The 20,289-nt window shown below is 43.9% G+C and overlaps 2 protein-coding genes across 4 annotated transcripts; both read right to left on the reverse strand.

The window, feature by feature from the left end:
• Positions 1 to 697: 697 nt before the first annotated feature.
• Positions 698 to 14,844, reverse strand: atf2 (activating transcription factor 2). Of its 2 annotated transcripts, none has more exons than XM_052082439.1 (12): positions 14,338 to 14,844; positions 13,701 to 13,773; positions 13,120 to 13,216; positions 12,912 to 13,030; positions 12,705 to 12,830; positions 12,116 to 12,294; positions 11,382 to 11,496; positions 9,852 to 9,944; positions 7,574 to 7,801; positions 7,288 to 7,494; positions 4,348 to 4,453; positions 698 to 2,416 (listed from the first exon to the last, which is right to left on the reverse strand). In XM_052082439.1, the coding sequence occupies exons 2-12, from the start codon at positions 13,746 to 13,748 to the stop codon at positions 2,220 to 2,222; spliced, it is 1,515 nt and encodes a 504-aa protein (XP_051938399.1). In that variant the 5' UTR covers positions 13,749 to 13,773; positions 14,338 to 14,844; the 3' UTR covers positions 698 to 2,219. The 2 variants fall into 2 exon arrangements, with proteins under 2 accessions (XP_051938399.1, XP_051938400.1); XM_052082440.1 differs by having other exon boundaries at positions 14,274 to 14,844.
• Positions 14,845 to 15,380: 536 nt separating this feature from the next.
• Positions 15,381 to 17,649, reverse strand: atp5mc3a (ATP synthase membrane subunit c locus 3a). 2 transcript variants are annotated; one of them, XM_052082453.1, is made up of 5 exons: positions 17,571 to 17,649; positions 17,276 to 17,373; positions 16,676 to 16,750; positions 15,626 to 15,816; positions 15,381 to 15,533 (listed from the first exon to the last, which is right to left on the reverse strand). In XM_052082453.1, the coding sequence occupies exons 2-5, from the start codon at positions 17,312 to 17,314 to the stop codon at positions 15,419 to 15,421; spliced, it is 420 nt and encodes a 139-aa protein (XP_051938413.1). In that variant the 5' UTR covers positions 17,315 to 17,373; positions 17,571 to 17,649; the 3' UTR covers positions 15,381 to 15,418. The 2 variants fall into 2 exon arrangements, with proteins under 2 accessions (XP_051938413.1, XP_051938414.1); XM_052082454.1 differs by having other exon boundaries at positions 17,482 to 17,575.
• Between the last annotated feature and the right edge of the window lie 2,640 nt (positions 17,650 to 20,289).

Raw genomic sequence — 20,289 nt, forward strand, 5'->3', positions numbered from 1 at the left:
ACCCGCTAAAAAAACAAAACTATCTGGATATATATATAGTATATGTTGTTTTTTAAGAGAGGCAAGTCACCATTGCAAGAAAATTAAAAACATCTATCCACCATTCTCCGCACCACGCGGGAAGGACGAAACCGTGATTTGAACGCACGACATCTAGACATTAAGATGAAGAAACAATCAAAATGATTTTTAGTATGGAAATTCCGTCGAAATTGACCTCCTTTCCTTCGTATTTGATGAAAAAATACTGTAAATAAATGAACGTCAGTTTTTAAAAAAATGAATTACAACAATGAAATGAACTTTTTCTCTTCTAATTTCCCGAGATGCACATGGATGGACCAAAAATCTGGGGGAATGTTTGGTTTAGGAGTAAAACATTTGACACAGGCAGGGACACCACTTTTGAAAGGGTCTAACAGGAAATACAGTTCTTGACTTTAACTGGCTCTCATTTCTATAATAAAATGCATTTCAAATTTTGTTTGAATGCTTGACTTTATGGTGCCACTGGGTGGCAGTAGACACCACAAAAAATGACATGAAATACTTCAAATCATTTTTTTTACTGTGGGAAAAAATCCAAAGCAAGATGTTATTGTGATAGCTGTTCATATCTAGTGCAAAAAAAACAAAAACAAAAAAAAACCCTAGCCATATTTCTATTTCCGCACAATTAAAAAGAAACAGACGAATGTAAATAGCTATATTAAAAGTTTTATTTCAACAAGTTATCAATTGAAATTGATAAAGAGAACGTTCACGAGTCACAAATACACACTGAACACGAGATCACACCCTGGTTTAGTAGTACAACTAAAACAACGCCGCTTGATGACTTGACAGTTGACTGAAACATTGTTGAATTCTCGCAGAGAATCATAATGTCATGCAGAGAGCACAAAACCGAAGATGAAAAAAAAAACATCTTGGATGACTACACAGTAGTAAGCCAGTAGAGAATACATTTTAACATCAGGGTGAGGCCTATTTTATTTCTGCTCGTTTTCTTCCGCAAAGCAAACTTTGGAACCTGTCAGCTATTAAAGAATTATGAAGCACAACACCTACAACATACAAATGTATCCGTGATAATTTTCCCTACGTGATTTCATTGAAACGGAACATCATCTTGTCACATGTGCGGCATGAAGCTATTTACACTCAAGTTCAAGAGGAAAAGGAAGCCGCCCCCACTTTGTGTCAACCGACCTACCAAAACAAGAACGGGCGTTGAATCAGGAGGCCATCGCCATGAAGACGCAGGCAGACAATCACAGGCAACAATCAAAGTGTGAGTGTGTGAGACAAAAGCTGCCACTGCTTGAAAAAAGGTAAACCCGTCGTTTCTCCAAAATGTGCAAAATAGAGAAAGCATATCAAAAACAACAACAAAAAGATAGATCGATCGCGCTGCTTTATATAATGAAATAAATACAATAAATAAAATGTGCAAACACACTTGTATTGCAACCACTTCACAAGGGATGGGCAGTGGACTCAATTGTTTTTGAGACAGTAAATTAATCAGTAAGGACATGACTGAATGTTCTGAACTCCCTTTTCCATGCCAGAGTCTTACCAAACAAATCGGTGCAATTGTGTCATCTCATCTATAAGCAGTGAAGAATCCTCCGATATTTGTTGGAGGATTCCTCTTCCCTAAAATTGGTCCATCAAATGTATTCTTGGTTTTATTACTCATGATTCTGCTTAATTCCCGTTTCACAAATTCAAGAATAATCAGAATCCGATGTTTTTTCCAACATGTAAACATTACAGTGGACAACAAATTTTTACTTCATGTTTTAGCCAGAGGCAAGTAACAGTTTCAAGATGATTCTCAGAAAAGTAAATTAAATGTACTTTTGTGAGAATGTTTAGGCCAGCAGAGAAGGCCTTGCAGGCCCTGACGGAACGCCACTGTATAAATCCATCTCTGACTAAAATTCTCTCTTGACCAGTATTACAGTAAAGAACTTGATTTTCCTTTGAGATTAATAAATTAAGTTATAATCGTATTCCAATACAGTACTCGTAAAGTGCCATTTCCTGTTGTCTCCGTCACATCACTGTTGCCTACAGAGAACAAAATGGACCCAACGTAAGGAGAGAATAAATAACTATGACAATGGTCCAAAGTGAGGCAGGAGGACAAGCCCTTCCCCGTACGTGTTTGTGTGGGACACCGAGACACATCGAACAGGGGTGGGGGACATTCAGCTCCCCGAAGGCAGAGAGTTGGCGGCGCCGCTCAGTGGCTGGTTGTCGTCTGTGCTCTGGTTGGACGGGGCGGGCGCCGAGGACGAGGAGGAACTGACCCCGTTGGAGGTGCTGATGGAGCTGTGCTGGATGGCCTCGCTCTGAGGGCTGCCGGGGAGCGACATCTCCTCGCAGCTCCCGTCTTTGTCTGCGACTGCAGTGAGGGGGGACAAACGTCTTGGAGGACTGCGAAAGGCGCCAAGCAGGACGCCAAAGTGCGATTGGCCAGCTCTCAAAAAGCGTTTCCGTTCGTCGCGTTCCGTTTCATGAAAGCTCCCAATGTCAATTTAAATGTCCATCATGAGGGCACCCCCTCCCCGCCCCCCCACCTAGATCCCATTTGTTTTTAGGTTACCCTGCCAACGACTGCAGCGACAGATGATTACAGCACCTGATTTTAATGATGCTCACACTCGAGACTACGCAAGACTTGGAGTCAAAATACCACCAGCTGTTAAGGCACTCGCCTTGAATTAATTGGATGCTGATGGGGAGGAGGGAGAACGAAGGATCGGCTCTCCGGTTTGTGCCGAAAGAAAGCGGGCTTGAGACAGAACTCGTGCATGCGGAGGGGAATAAACATGACCGTGCGTGTGTTTGATGCTCTTATGTGCGGTGCAGTGGAGAAATTAAATCTATGATATGAAATATCAACACCACATCACACATAACCCAAGAAAGAAGAAGAAGAAATTGAAAAAGCCACTTTGACTGTTTTCATATTTCGGCTAACAATATTCCCCAATTTGTGAATCTGTGGTTCCCAGGATCATCTTGAAGAGAAAACCCAGCGTTGGGGCCTTTTGCTTTCGTTCATCCCACGGGAAGTGAAATGCTTTATTTTGGCCCTCATTGTTGGGATAATGCGGTAGCTGTTTATTTACCCGACTTACAGAGCATAATAGAAGCTAATGTCGCTCATGAAAGGAAGCAGCTTGTTTTTGCGGCCATCTTGAGAGTGGGCGGATTGCAAATTAAGGTGCAAATGTCCTGACTTTGACCCATTCATTTCGCGGTTTCATCATCTCGAGGGTCAACCTTCTCAATATGTCGTGTTTGACCCAAGTTCAGGTGAGCATAATCTGCTCCCCCGCCGACCCCCCAAAAAAACATGAGGTGATGTCACGGGCCTCAAATAAGCTTCTACCTGCTCTCGCGGCGAGCAGATGGCCGGCGAGTGTGCCAAACTCAAGTTGGCTAACTGGAAGGACAGTCTTGAGTAATTTCTTCCCACTTGCCACTGCGCCCAGGCACAACCGTGAAGGAGGAAGGATTATTCGGGTCTTGTGGGCGAGGCAGCCGCGGATCAGCCAGAATGAAATGAGGCACTTTACCAAATCAGTCATGTCAGAGTCTGACTGGACTCCAACTGAGATTTCGAGCCCGTTTGCTTCGCTATGCTCTATAATGAAAAGTGATTGGGTTTCATATCTAATAAGAGTTCTTATGGACAAATGAATCAAATATCACTCGCCTCAAACCTTTATTGGACATTTGTAATTTAAGGAGGTGCTGGAAAGCGTGTCATAACGGAATTAATTTCATATGCTGTTGATGAGGAATTCTGCTAATTAAAAAAGGCAAAATCTGTCACATCAATCTATTCACTCATAAATGAAGGAGTATTAGGGAAGGCAAAAAAAATATTAATAAAGTTGTAATATAAGAAGTCGTAATGTTTAAGACTAAAATGTATCATTGGGCAGAAAAGTGAAGATAATAAAGACATTTTTCTTTTCGTCACAGCCTAATGATGCACTAAAAGATCTCAACATTTGGTAAAAAAAAGAAAAATTGGGCCAGCTGACCAATTTAAGAAGCTTAACAATTGGTTGCTTATAGTTACACCACCTGTGGTCCCTTAGATGGATTCAACGACTGTAGCGAGGATTTGTTTCAAAGTACACCTGTCTCATCATATGTAAACCTTTGCCAAGTTGAGGGAAGACGGGGGAGTACGCGCATGTTGTCAATATCTGTTCTCGTTGCTGGTTGCGATTCGATGGAGCTCTTTTTTTTTTTTTTTTTTTGGGAGGAGCTGGCGGCAAGAGGCCCGGGAACGAAGAATAATAGCGCATTACTCACTGTGATAGCCGGACTTCTTCTGCATGGCCGTCACAGGACAATCTTTATGAGCCAAGAGGAGCTGCTTCAGCTGAGCCACTTCGCTTCTCAGCAGGGTGACTTCACTCTTATTCGGGAGACGGGAGACACACGGCAACGCTGTCAAATGGCGCCGGTAGTTGGACGACTGGCACAATATGCACATGTCAAAATGAGGTGGGGGGTGGGGGGGGCATTCTACAGTGGTACCTTGATATATGAGTTGTCCAACTTACAAAGCTTTCAAGTTACAAGCCGTGGCTTGGTTGATTTTTTTTTCTAACCATATTGTCTATTCTGCCCTCCCTGAGTGAGTGAGCAATTTGATCAGTTTTTCCAAAATACCCCCCCCCCCACCCCCCAGTGTGCTCACTTCAAGCTTTTTACGGCCACACCCAAAAAAAATGTCAACATTCTCCCGCCTGTTATTTTTAGGAAACCAATCTTTCATTAAATAAAATAAATGACTTTTTTGGGGGGGGGGGGGTTCTCCCCGTTAGATTCAGTGAATACTAAATACATTCATTCATTCATCCATCTTCCGAGCCGCTTGATCCTCACTAGGGTCGCGGGGGGTGCTGGAGCCTATCCCAGGTGTCTTCAGGCAGCAGGCGGGGGACACCCTGAATTGGTTGCCAGCCAATCACAGGGCACACAGAGACGAACAACCATCCACCCCCACACTCACACCTAGGGACAATTTAGAGTGTTCAATCAGCCTGCCACGCATGTTTTTGGAATGTGGGAGGAAACCGGAGCACCCGGAGAAAACCCACGCAGGCCCGGGGAGAACATGCAAACTCCACACAGGGAGGCCGGAGCTGGAATCGAACCCGGTACCTCTGCACTGTGAAGCCGACGTGCTAACCACTGGACTAAATACAAAGTCATGTAAAATGTTTTTATACTAACCGAACGATTACCGGTAATCATACATCAGACTTTTATTCTGCCACGTCTCAACGGCAGCCTCAACGAATAAATAGATCCAGATGGCTTGAGCCATACATAAAATTATGCCGTGTGCTCCGAGGACGGCTGGAAGGGATCGCATGGCATTTCCGTTCATTTCGACAAGGAAAGCTCATTTGAGATCGCAGTGATTTGCTCACAGAAAGAATGAAACTTCAGCAGTCAAGGGATCGTACTGCCATTGTGCTCCCAAACAACTCTCTGCACATTTGACACTTCAATCGTTGAAATTTACAACAAGCTAATGGCAATCTATCTTTAATAACCCAAATCTGCAAATCCTCGGTCCGGTCGAAGCTCACTCGTGCTCTATGAGGCGAGCACTGTAATTGTTGGAGCACCTTCGTAGATGCTGCCGAGATTTACATTTGCGCGTTGGGGCTCCCGGTGGAGATGTTGTAAAAATAAAGGAAAAAAAAAACCACACGTGAGGCTGAAGGTGACTTTAACTGGATTTAGAGCAAACCGGGCACGTGGAACAACCGGTGGCAGATTTTAACTTCTTTTCCCCCACTTAAGAAGCGGCAAGTGACTCAATCGATTAGTCTAAAAGGCGGCACTATACTGTATTTGAATCCATCTGTTTAACTAAGCTGGGGTTGGCACGATCAAAGTATTGTAACAGATTTCCACACAGCCGCAGTTACCGTTTGTATTACATTTGCGCCGCTTTGCGAGCCTGATTCAAACGATACACTTTCGTGTTTCGTGACACACGTCTCACCACATTCAGGCAATGAGATACAATACAAGGGCGGCATTGAAAACTGCCAAAGTGTTGCTTCATCAATTGTGTTCACGATTGGTTGTAATTTTGGAAGGCAGCCAAAATATTCGAAAACAGCTCTCGGTGCGACGCGGTGAATTTCGACATCTGTGCAAACATCAATGACAGAACAATATTAGGTATTTATATAATTTTGACCAAAAAAATCAATTGAGACTGAGGATCATTATATTCCTAAAAGATGATTCTATTGATCAACCCATCCATAAATCAGATATAAAATAAAGTATGCTCCTTTTTGGTTACTTACGAAGGGAAAAGAGTCCCCGGCACAATAACCTTTATTTACGTATCGCACTCCATCGCAACGCAGAGCCGTAAAACTTGCTTCGGACTCGAGGGGCGAAACGAGTTTGGGCAAATGGGTTTTGCGCGATGCTGGGAGTCCTGAGAGCTGCTGGCACTGACCCTCGTTAAAAAGCGACTTAACGATGATGTTCCAGTAATTGTGCCTCATTAGAGAGAGTTTTGGTGATCAGCTGGGCCGTGTCTGTTTCAAAGTGCGCTGCTCATTAATGTCTTTGTACAAAATGTTCTTTGGTACTCTTTCCATGTGTCATTTCCTTCTTTGTACTCGAGGCATACTACTATCTATCCCGTGCATCTTAAACGTGCCTCCTATTATCCCCTTGATTTGAAATCGTAATTTCCTTTGTTCACTTGCTATTGACCTAAATGTCAACTAATTCCCCCTTCTTCAGCATCTACTCCCCCTCACCCCTGCAAAGATGGCACCGCGTAAATATGATTTAATTGTCTGGCACACTGATGTGCCGAACCCCCCCCAACGACAAACATATCAACAGAGACGATACATGACCTGCTTCGAACTTGTCAGCATTGCATTCTTAATTGCCTGTAGCGAAATGAAGGTTCAAGCAGACACCTTTCCCTCCGAGAGTTTTGAGGCCATTCGGTAAACTACCGAGACAGAAGCGAGGACACGCTTGTGCGCGGCTGACATCTGGAGGATACATCTTTATTGACAGCCACGTATCGATGTAAAGCCCCTCCCCCCCCCCTCCCCAACGCATACGTGCGCCGCCGCTGTCGTGCGGCATCACTTATTAATGGACTTTAACGACTTCATCACGACAGCAGGCAAAGTCTGCGCACGTTGACAGGAGAGCGCAACACACGCGCGACGATCGGCGGCGGAGTACCTGAAGTTGTCCGTTTACGGAGTTGAGGTCGTCGGCCTTCTTCTCCAAGGACTGCACCCACACTTTCCTTTTCTGTCTGCAGCGCGAGGCCGCGGCCCTGTTGCGCTCCAGGAACTTGCGCCGCTTCTCATCTGGGTCGTCGCTCGTGGTTCTGCGCCGCCGGCCGCCGGTGCTCGGAGGGTTGGACGCGGGGGGCGCCGGGGAAGCCTGCGACAAATTCATCAATCACACGGAGGGAAGTAAATAGTGCGAAATGTATATTAGACCTGCGCGTGTGAGTACTTACGGGTGTCTCCGTGGTGGAGGTGGCTGGTTGCTGAAGGGAATGTGTGGAGAGTTCTTCACCGGTGGGTGGCGGGTTGGTGGGGGCCAGACCGAGGGATGTGGATGGAGTCGGAATGGGGACGGAGGCCGGAGAAGCAGGAGTAGCAGTGTGCGTTATGGTGCTGCTCTGGACTTCGCCGCTGTCGCCGTTGATGAGTGGAGGAAGCTGCTGGCTCGGTGAGCCTATTGGCTTCCGAAAAAGAAGACGCATCACAGGTTTTCATGAATGTCATCGTTATTGTGTAATGTTGATGCCCTCTGGTAAAAAGTCTTCACAGGAGCGCGAAAGCTCATCGCTAAAATTTCCCATCTTCACATCCCAAGGCCTGGCCTTCATTCAGAAAAAAAAAAAAAACATTTATAGAGAAGTTTCTGAGTAACTCAACACATGAGCCGGCACCCATGTCACTCACCAGACCAGGCCCCACCTTTTAAAGCCGTACATGTACAAACACACAAAGAGAACCTGCACGTCACACGCATACTATTGTGGCGAACGATGAAAATTGAATTTTAATCCGGTGACTCGATTCATCGATGGGATGCTCAACTCTAAAACGATTTGACTGCCGCGTTCCGAAGCGCGTCCATTCTTAAATGTACTTTCTGAAGCTCTCCAAGCGTACAAAAGACTGATCAGCACGCGCGGGCAATTGCTAGCAATGCTAACTCAACGCAGTAGCGCCCACGAGCAGCACAGGCGTCAAAGCAGCAGCAAGCAACAAGGTGAAAGAGAATGAGCCCTTCGAAACGCTAACAAAGTGAGAGGCGATCCGTTTCCATGAGAAAACAGAGGAGAGCATTATTCTAACAAGTACCTTTGCCAGCCCCAATCTATCTACCAAATGAGTTTATGGTGTAATACCCTTCCAGAAGCTCTTCTGGCAGAAACAAGATATTATTCTCTTGGAATGGCCCCGAGAAAGAGGGGGGGGGGGGGGGGGCAGTCACATTCATATTTCATCTCTGCCACGGAAAGCTCATCAGTGTAATAACCCCCCCTCTCATGGGTGTTATTCAACCATCTGCTACTATATTACTTATCTTTATTTTGCAAGTAATTAACAGTATAATCTTCTAAATTCAGCAAGTTAATTATCATTATTGTGGTCTTTGCAGCATCATCAGTCCTTGTAAAGCGCAGTCGCTGCGCCGCCCTCCCTCAAGCATCCCCCCCCCTCCCACCCCGTTTCCCTCTCAGGTTGAGTAGGGGTCTGTTTCCTTGACGCGGGCTCATTAGGTGTTTGCTGATGAGCCGAGTGCAGTGGGAGGCGCCAGGAAAGGGAGGAGGTGGGGATGCGGGTCAGGCAGGATTCTGCTGAACAAAAAGGTTCCATGCAGGGTGAGGGCGACTTCATGCGTCTCACTGAGCGTGTGCCAGGATGCCCCCCCTAGCTGGCTTTCGCTAGTAGCCCCCTGCACTCCCCAGTGAAGTGCCGTACCCCATCCCCGCGTTTGTCATCTCCGCACCCCGTGATTCCGAACAACACCCCTTCACCGTCCTCCTCCTCCTTCTCAGCCGGGATCAATTTCGCCGTGCCAACAAAAACGCCTCCTGTCCACAGTTTATCTGTTAATTTCAAGCAGCGAGGCATGCTGAGAATGCCCGATAGGTTCTGCCAAATGTGCTTCATCACAGTGTCACATATTAAAAAATGTATATATCCATCCAAATTGAGCAACATCTTTCACATTCTTTAGATACTATTACCTAGGCGGTACCGAGGGGTTGTTCAAAAATAATAATAGAATCACTGATTTATAGCGCATGTCGTACGCAACAAAACGTGCTTCACATAGTGTAAATAAAACAACATTGAACAAACATTTAAACGTTTAAAAGCAGAGTGAAAGAGCTTTAAAAGCAGAGAAATCTAAATTTGCTTACCAAAATTATTGAGTTCGATAAGAGCCCCCCCCTCGCACCCCAAAAAATGAATAAGGCATAAATTTAAATAAATAGATCTCAACAAAAAGCCTTTTAGTCTTTCGACAACTTCTTATGTGTTTTCCACTTCCAAAACTACTTTCCATCAAAATTTGGTCATGTCATGGAGAGCGCAAGACCAAAGAATTTAACAAGTTCTTTCGCAATCTAAACAAACGGCATTGAAAATATTCCCTCCTTTAGGAAGACGATGAAGTATCTTCATCCCGCCAAACGGATACTAGCATGTATGCAATGTTATATTCAAGTGAGTCACAAATATTTGATGCAACACAAAAACAATGATAAATACCAGCTTTGCCTCTGACTGGGCGGGCGGCGGTTGTGGCGAGGGGGGTCCGGGGATGCCGGGGACGTTAGGCACTACGGTGACAGGTCTGACAAGCTGACAGCAGACACACACAGAGAGACGCAGCAGCACAAAATTAGTCTTTCCCCCCAGTAGAAGGCGGACTCATGCCCCCCCCCCCCACACACACACACACACAGGCAACAGAGTTCCCTCATATCTCAGCCTCATTATGTCGGATAGCCCGTTATTTTGTGGAGGCGGCGCCACATGGAGATGCCGCGTGCGTATGTGTGTGTGTGTGTGTGTGTGTGTGTGTGTGTGTGTGTGTGTGTGTGTGTGTGCGCGCGCTGGCTAATGAACCTCTGCCTGACTGCGTGAGAGCATATGGGCAGGGAGGCTGAAGAGGCGATGAGAGAGCCAAGTTAGGAGGTCCAGAAGCAGGACTTCTCTCAGAGCCGCTGATGAGATGTTGCTGGGTCGGCGGTAGCGCTGAATGATTTTTGGTTTGATATTGCGATTTAAGTTGCGATTATGGTTTTTTTTTTTTTGTTTGTTTCCAAGGTCATCTTCCCATCTTTTTTTCTTTACAAACAAGGAATATATTCATCTGTATTACGATGAACAATTTGGGATTTATGATACACAAATGGTTTGGTATTTGGTCTGCAATAGAGTGTTTTATTAGGTCTGGTGTGGATCGATGACATTTCAGTGAATGTCGATGGGGAAAACGGAGTAAATGTACAAATAAATTGAGCTCGGTGGCAGAGCAAACTAAACTCACATGTCCAGGTAACATTTTATCGACAACCACCTCGCCCACCTCCCAACCTTAGCCCGAGCCGCACTTATAACGGGGCTTGCAAAAACGCATTAACGCAAATCCAAGTGCTCTGCCAGAAATCAAGAACGTTGATTCGACATGAACAAGGACAAATGACAGAGTGTGTTGGACGGGTTCCTGTTGCGCTTCAGCCAATTCCCGCGTATTTGTCACGGCCATACAAAGTCCATTACTTTCCTCGCGCGCTCCCCGGATCCAAATTGACTGCCAAATCTGCCGTGCCAATGTCGTAAATAGTCCCCGCTGTCCAAGAGAACGGGAGACGGGCAAGGACAAAATGTGGCATTAATCAATCACTAAGTGTTGTCTGAACAGCAGTGCGTTCGTTGGCGCGCCGAGTCGCAACATGACCCTCATCTCCCTCATTGGCCGATCATAATTAAGAAGCGGGTCTAATGTTTTTGAAAGTATGTCGGGAGGTCAGGTGAGAGCAGCTCGCTATGCGCATTCACGGTTAACATTTTTCCTGGGAACAACAGGGAATTACTGTTGCGGTCAGTGTAATTCGTACAGAAAATAGTACAGGAGAATAAATCCTTTTGATAAACAAAAGTAATTGTCGAGTGTGATCAGATTTGGGCAGGGAAAGGAAGAAATGCATTTGCATGCAAAAACTATGCAGATCATTTCCAGTTCTTTGAACACGAGAGTCAATACTTGAGAATTCTGACCAGCGGAGCACTCACTGGGATCGCAGTGGGAATATGTACACTGGAACTGGTAATGGCCGCCGGAATGGCAACTGGCATGGTCTGGCCGTTAGGCAGTTGTAAGAGCACTGGAAAGGTGCCAGACACTGGCCTGCAGCAGGACACAAAAGACACAGTGGTCAGGCCCCGCCTCCTCCCCAAAAAAGACAGATCACAATTTAAAGAAAACACAAATTAGTGACAGTGGTGGCAAAAATTCAAGCACCAACTGATGAGAATGAAGAAACACCCAATAAGCTCAAGCAATACGACTGCGTTTTGCTGGGATGTTACCGGTAAATGATATGAATGTCGATTGTGTTTAGCAAGTAAGCCTTTACACCTATTCGTTACTATCTGATGAACAAATCACACTGACACACGGCACGCCACCAACAGGCTGTTTTTCACGACAGACTACGCACAACCTTGCACGTGAAGAGCAATTCTATTCTTGAACGGAAATACAGCCACTTCCCTGAGCGTTTAAAATTCAAGTCAATGATAACAACACACTGGGGGGGTTGGCAAGAAAAAATAATTATGACAGCCAAAATGAAGATTCTGTAAACTGCACTGAAATTAAAGACAGAACAAGCACATGCCCCACTAAGACAAAAGTAGCATACACCAAAAAAAATAAAAATAAATAAAGTTACAATGAAATAAGATTTGAGTAAAAATCAACTATGATTTTGTTCTTTCTAAAATGGACATTCTGAGTTACTTACACTATCGGCCTACTAGTGGATGGGACCTGGGTAATAACAGAGCTAGATGTTGGCGATGGGAGCGCTTGCTGTAAAACAACATTAGCCTCTGAGGTTGCTAGGAGTACATTGGGAACTTGGAGGGATGCAGGATGGACTATAGTGGATGTTGGCAGCGAGGCGGGCTGCAAACATAAGTCCTGGAAACACCACACAACATCTCAGCTGCAACAAGAGCGGACAACACGCGTCCATGTTTTTCGACTCGATGTTTACAAGGAAAGAGATGAAGAAGAGAGGAAAATGTGATTAGTTTTCTGAATATTCGCATAACAAGTCTCTATCGCTATCAGAAACATCTTTCACCTCAGGTAGTGATGACAATACAGTGGAAGGTCCAAAGTTGAACACCCTGGTTTGCTTTGAAATTTGTCCAAATTTCAAAAAGTGATTGACCTTAAAACGAAAGCCCTGATTCCTCCCCACCCGCAAAATCGGATTTCCAATTTCCAGCCTAATGACTGATTATATGGACATTAGTAGGAGTGGATCAAAAGAGGCAGATCAGAAAAGATATGCACTCCGTGACTTAAGATAAGAAGTATTTCACCTTGTCGTCATCGGTTGTAGATTCCGGGTGAGGCAGAGGGCTGCCTCGATGGTCCTCGAGGGCGGGGGTTTCTTCAATTTTGTTGCGTACGACAGGGGTGGCGAGCGGTGACAAATCCAGCGGTAACTACAGAAAAGTCATGTCAATGAGCGTGTTAGGAATGAACAGAAAGGACACAAATTTTAGATGAGCTGCTGGGTTTTCAACCTTTTTAAGATCATCTTCAGCCCCCTTTTTGAAGTCGTGATCGAAGGGGCTTGTGAGTTCATTGAAGAGCCCCACCTCCTCACAGTTCTTCAAAAAGCGGGTTGGTGTGGGTGTTTGGTCTGCAATGGAAGGAAAGGTTTCAGGACATATAATGGGTGTTAAAAAAAAAATTGAGTACGTTTCGGTACTTTGTTAGGTTTTACTGTACCAGCAATTATGACACTGTCGGTCCTGGCTGGACCAAATTTGAGGGTCATCTCATGTTTGTGCTTGTGGACAGCCAAATGGTCTTCATTTGTAAATCTCTGGTAGAACAAACAACAGGAAAACGATATGAGGCAGTCAGACAAATATGCTTTATGACTTGAAGTTAGTTCATTTGGATCATGCAAGTACGGAGGGGAACAGCTTGACTTATTCACTTCATTATTTTAAGTTTGTGTTTTAAGAGAACATTTTTCCAAGTGAGGGATATTATAGTGAACCCTTGATTATCATAGGATATTTCTTCCAGACCCACAGGCAATTGGTGAAAATCTGTGGATTGCTTTTTCTTTGGCATTTTTTGACACTTCAAAATCTTCATCAAGGGGTATTAAGAAAAGACAGAACAGCCAATGGACTGGTTGGCTAAATATAACTTCTATCATCGTTGTTAAATACATGACTATCAACCAAAATTGACCACTTTCTAAAGAGGGCTCTGTGACACCTCGTCTGTCATTGTGAAATTTACTGCACAATTATTTCGTTCTACAAAGAGAGGTGTATCATTAAAAGTGGAGTTACCTGTCCGCACCCAGGAGCAGTACATTGGAAAGGTTTATCATCACTCATATTAAGCGTTTCCAGTTATGTCAGCCTGTAACGGGATCAGAAAAACAAGTGTTTAAACGGTTATGTGGTGTGTTTATCAACGAGACTGAATGTTTCGTGTGTAGACAGAATTTTTATTGCAATTTAAATTGTAATAGACAAACGGGAAGGAGGCTGGCTAACAAAAAAAAGAACAAAGATGTGGACAAAGCAAGTCAAAGATGGGCGGTTACTACAGATGTTGACACCTATGGCTCATCATAACACCACCACACCACATCCTCCTCCGTCTTGTTATTCTTGCACAGAGCGACTGTCACCTCTCGCTCCGGTCTTCGTTTGAGACTTAAACACTCAATTGGTCATCGTACGAAATGGTACAACCACAGCATCACACAACGGCGTAAATTCAGTTGTTTTCATGAAAATAGCCTTAGCCCCGCGTGAACATACAACCGTCGCCATATTTGGATTAAAATATTGCCTTAACAAAGGGAGTGCATTTGTTCAATTAAATAGCAAAGATTACACATAAATTTGCATCACCCAGGCGCGACGTGATGCTAGATAGCGTTCTAAACATTCCTCCATAGATGTGGACTCTACTTACCCTCACAACCAGCCACTACCCTGATAGATTTTTCCAAAATCCCACGTCTGGTGCCAACTATCGCGAGAGGTGATCGGGAAGTTTCCGCATTCGTCACAAGAATGACATCATTCACAGCAAGAAAACATCTATCGAAACGAAGCGTTTCAAGATTCCCATGCGAGCATAAATTTATTTTAAAAAAACTAAAATAGGCTGCGAGTCGACAGTACGCATTAAAATGTATCTTTATAATTACACAAACCGGAATGGGCTATAAGACGTAATTAAAAACATTGTATTGTATTTGGGCTCTTGGTTTCGAAGTACTGTACTTCGTACAGTATTGTCCTTCCCTTCGTTTTGAGCATGCCAGTAAACCTTAATTTTTTTTAAACATTTCATTCAGAGCCGGTTTTCTTTTCATATTTCGCAGACAGCTTTTCTAAAGACTTTGGCAATTCAGAGGAACGTCTATATTTCAGACACATCATAACCAGGTTTGCCAGAGCTCCTCCTTGTACAGTATAAAGAAATACAATCAACTGCATTTTTTTAAGCATCTGTTAATTTGTCATCATGTTTAAGGGTAGTGTTTGCATCCTTGTAAATCCTTCACACCAACTCAAATAAAACTAGAGCCATCATTCAATAAAGGTCAAGCATTATATCCTGAGGTCATTTATATGTTCTAAATTTATTCAATGCCATTTACAAAAGCCACTCACCTGCTGCCCAAAAGCAGAACTATTAAATTGCAACTCAACCACTGACTTACGGAGGTGTACCCAAAAAACAAAAGCTTCCATGAGATCTCTCAGGAAGCAAGGCAAGTCTTTGGCAGCCAATGGCATAATAGATGACATTCAGACCAGCTGCTTTTGGTTGTTTCCAAACTATCCCCAAACATAACTTTGTTAAATAGCCAAATACATGCATTTTAATCTTGTAATGTCTTACATTTGTAAAATACACGTTTTCGCTCATCTTGACAGTGCCTGAACGACTTTGAAAATGTACATTTCCTTGACACCAACACGGAACAAATTTAGGAAGCCACAAAGTGTAGTCACATCTGTAATGAAAGTTGGACAGCAGAGTTTTACATTGCAAACAGGATCAGGAAAGCGACCATCAAACAGAACAGTCCCATGGCTTCAGACAGGGCAAATCCCAGGATGGCATAGGAGAACAGCTGCTGCTTCAGGGATGGGTTTCTTCAAAGGTGGCGAAAGAAAAAAAAAAAAAGAATGATTTATACTGCATACAGTGTTGATCTATAGCAGGCATGCATAAAACTGAGGCGCACCTAGCATAGCCAATGATCAGACTGCCAAACACGGTCCCGATTCCAGCACCAGATCCGGCAACACCGACTGTGGCGGCTCCGGCGCCGATAAACTTGGCGGCGGTGTCGATGTCCCGGCTCACTGCGCTTGTCTGGAAGCCCCTCAGTGTGACATTAGCGAGGGGGCTCTGTGGCATCACAGCAACAGTGCTCTGCAATGAAAACGGGTGTTCACACTGCCCCCTGCCATATTCGCAGATCAGCATACATGAATTCATAAATTTGTGGATTTGTTTTAGGGAATCCTTCTCAGGTTATTTGTGGAAGGCCACACTTATATACTTACCTATTTGCCTTTAAAAGTAAAAAAAATCATGGGAGTGATAACAGTCAAATCAGCAATTTTTTTTCTCTTCACACTTGGGCGTGGTCAACTTTAATGTCAATTTCAAACTTTTGTTGTGTTACAAATAATTCATCTTCATTTATCTATGCCAACGACAGGTAGTTTAATTCAAATCTCTTCCACTCGATCCCAAAGGGGATTCCACTATCCAATGAACCGCTGTCTTTTGTGAATTCAACCCTCCATTATTAAACAAAAATATTGCTTAACAAGTCAGAAAACATTGTTTGCTATATGTCGAAGTGTTAAGTCGTGACAGGCACGGATCATGTCTAAGGCTAAAATATTTTAATGAATACCTTCTTAAAATATTGTCCTTTGACATATTTTGACAAAAAATGTTTTCCTTAAACCTCCTCAGGTTGCTGGCCACCTCTGCAAAAAACAGCTACATCCTTAGATAAACAGATCCTTCCATTTCTAAAATGAATGAGTCTACTCAGTATTTTCAAGTTACTTTAAAAAAAAGGGGGGGGGGGTAATGAGGCATTATTTTTCGGAAGGTGGTGACAGTTCACATATCTTCAGTCACACAGAGGCTACAAACAACTTGAATGAGTTCTTGCTCTTTGCGTATTAAAACCGAGGAATTTTAAATAATTTCACCAAAACAGCAGCAGAGAGGCTGGCTGTCTTGATCAAGAGCCACAAGGAAACATGCTTACCTCTGTTTTGGCCTCAGGCCTGGACAGCACAGAGGCAGACAGGGGTCTATAAAGAGCCCGGGAACCAGCACGGACCTGCAACAGCACAACATTATCTCTCTGTATGACCAGCAGTATTGTACCAAGTCTTAGATGTGGCATATTTGTAACAAGTGACATCAATTATGTGTCACTAGCCCATGAGCAGAAGCTAACAGTTTGAAACAAGACTATCCCTCAGCAATGTTGATTAAAGCGAGCTAGAACAAGTGTAAAAACTTGTTTGCTAGAAGATTGTGTTCTATAGTGGCATAGGCTAAATGACCTTTGCCAGTAGCTCCCCCATTGCACATGACTGCAGCAGGCTCACAGTAAAAGCAATTTTGAAAAGTTTGTACTCAATGCAAGATTGCATTGTAGAAAAGAAAACACTATGAAATACTTGTATGACTACGACTGTTAAAGTCCGTGTTAGCATTAGCCACCTAAGCAAAGCTGCAGATACCCTTGCCATTCAAGCTAGTCAAGTTCATTCATAGGCCCGCCGCGGTTTGACGGCGATATTCTAAGCGCAGGGCTTCAATTGATATCGTTCAAACACAAACACAGGGAAAAACTCACCAGAGCCGGCGAGGAAACGAACTTTGCACAGGCGTACATTTTCTACTTCAAGTAGTTTTTAACCGGTTCGGTCGAATCTGGTTGAAGCCCGGGTCTCTCTGAGGGAAGAGCGGACAGAACTAAGGTCAAATGGGTGTTAAAATGCCACACAGAGAAAATAAAGCAACCGGTATTTAGATCAGTACATATGCTACAGCCTTTCGCACTTTGCATGCAGCAATCCTACGTTTGATGAAAGGATGATAAGGGATATCGGATTATGTTTCTCGCACGGACGACCATTTATTTCACTTACCGACTGCAGAGGTCGAACCACAGTGACAGAGTGCGCATGCGTAGCGGGATATATCCAGGGACCCGGATGATTACAGGACGGTCATTTTGAATACAACTTTATTTACACGTACAAATAGACACTTTGGTCACCAATTCCGTTAACGGTAATATTGTACACGAATGCAAACAAATAAAACAAATTGCGATTCATTCAACTATAATACATTTGTGTAATAAATGATCACAGTGACAATTTGTTTTAATGAGACCTCGGTCAATTAATTATTATTGGGGGTCAATTTGCTTTGGTGGGACCTATCCAGTTGTTTTTGTTGTTAAGCTAATGAAAATAATGTAGTCTTAAAGTGCTTTAATATGAAAGTTGTACACAGAAAAAAAACTGTTGTGGCATCAATTTAGCACACCGTCCGGAGGGAGAGGTTTCTCACGGCAGTGTGGATGCAGCTCAGCTGACCAGTACTTCCAGGCTGATGGAACTGCAGGCTCCGTCGTCACCAGGTGGAATTGTAATCATGACGAATGACTTGGCAGCAGCTGCTCTGTAGTGGAAAGGTAATGAGCACAGGGGGTCACTAGTTGCCGCATGCTCACTTTTAAGGGAAGTACAATAGCTCCGCAGGTATGATTGCTTCACTTTCCCTAAAATCATGACACTATATTACACCTCACGCACAGACAGAAAAATGATTGATGCATAATAATCATCAAGGGCTAACAATCAGTTCATTTTCCAATAAAGTCACAGATTTGTGATTTAATATTTATTTGACCTTTCTAAGAGTTTAAATAAATCAGCATGCATTGTATTGTATTGTAATATTTTAAAAATGTTGTACTCAAAAGCTACTTCGTTTCTCTGCGCACATAAAAGAACTCCAGCATTTTTGTGCTCATTCATTCCCATGCACACGAACATGAACTGAAAGTATGACCTGCAAAAATAAGGCAATTCAAGCAAATGCCCAGTAGAGGCCGCAATAGAGTCTAATGAGCACTGTTTTTTTTAATGGTGCTGGACTCCAATGGCAATTGGGCAAATGCCATCAGCAGAAAACGTTGCTTGACAGCTAGACATGTGATCCTCCTGGTATTCAACTCAATAATCACCCCAAATAAATACTAACTCGACGACACCCACCCGCCATCCTACAGACAGACCGACAGATGGTCAGATATATACTACTAATAACACTGGTCAAGAGCGACTTTTAATCAGATGGCTTTTTGTGTGTTTGAATGCTGATTTCAAACGTTTTTAGCGGGCTCTTTAGGTTTTTGAGACTTTTTTTTGTTTTTAATATTGACCTGTCAAAGTTTGCAAAACAATGTGTGATTTTACAATGTGTTGTAAATGATAGCTGTGACCTTTCAGAAAAGAATTCCACCTGTTGCTGAACCTAAAAATTCATCAATATTACAAACCGTTACTATATTCCATTTTATTTTATGGTTATATAATAATTCTTGTGAAAACCGTAAGCGCTCGAGAAAAAGATGAGAGCAGATTTTAAAATACTTGTTGACCATATGTATGCAAGTGTTTAAATAGAACAAATGAAATGCAATATGAAAAAAATAATTTCCCTCACATGAATAATAAACTACTGAATATCATACAGTACATCTAAGAAACAAAACGCTTCAAATCCAAAGTATTCTACATCACATGTTTCAATCGATCGATCTCTCGCTCTCTGCATCCACACATCCATCCAATTTTCTTGGCCGTGTCCAAAAGCAGATTTTTTTTTTAAAAAGTGTGCTGCTAATTTCCTACGTCTGTGAAGTGAACTCTCCGCTGTAGGGCTTGCGCCAGTAGGTTCCCACTAGCGGCAGCCCCTTACAGGTCAGAGCTCACCATATGATAAAACATGAACTTTACAATGAATTAATTGCAAGGCGGCGAATATCAAAGCGGCCGTTAACTACGCCGGGTCAATGTCACACTGTCTAATTAACCGGGCCCTGGCTGTGTGGTCCTACACGGCTGTAGAAGGAAGGTGGAGAGAGGCGGCCATCTCACACTTACACCCCCCCCCCCCCCCCCCACTCGACACCTTCCACTTCCTCCCATTCAGAAGCAAGCACACACCCGCTGTCTTGACTTCTTGCATAGAACACTCAGAGACATTCCATTTGCATGCCGGCCCCATCAAGCTGGATGCACTCAGACTGGTAATAAAAGGCATTGACCCCCTTAACCTTTATGAATTACAATTTGTGCCTGCAGCGCGTCCTGTCAAGAGGCCTCAAAAAAGCAGGCACCTCGCTCGGGCGGGGCGTGCGCGTGTTGTTTTGCAGTTGTTAAGGAGAGGGGGAAAAGGTTTTTACAGCTCCTCGTCGGAGCTCCTGACAAGCCGGGGAGGGTTTGGGGTTGGGGGACGGAGGGGGGGGGGTCTGACAGCGGAAGCGGCGTTGGGGAGGGACTGCAGCCTCGCTGATGGCTCAATGCTAATCTCCATTCCTGGATGCTGCATGGAAATACACGCACGGGCTCTTTTCTTTTGTGTATCACTGGCTGTAAGGCTACACTTGATCTGTGTTCCACTTCGCCACTCTGCCTCACACATACCAAAGCAGCCTCTTTCTACTTTTCCCAAGTTCAACTGCACGCAGCGAGCAGACTTCAAACCAGATAGACTGTCATCAAAGCATATGGCCGCCTTTTACCCAGCAGCTCGTCTGCATGATAGAAAATAGCAAGCGACATTTGTCCC

The sequence above is a fragment of the Hippocampus zosterae genome, chromosome 12, assembly GCF_025434085.1.
Source record: "Hippocampus zosterae strain Florida chromosome 12, ASM2543408v3, whole genome shotgun sequence".
NCBI lineage: Eukaryota > Metazoa > Chordata > Actinopteri > Syngnathiformes > Syngnathidae > Hippocampus > Hippocampus zosterae.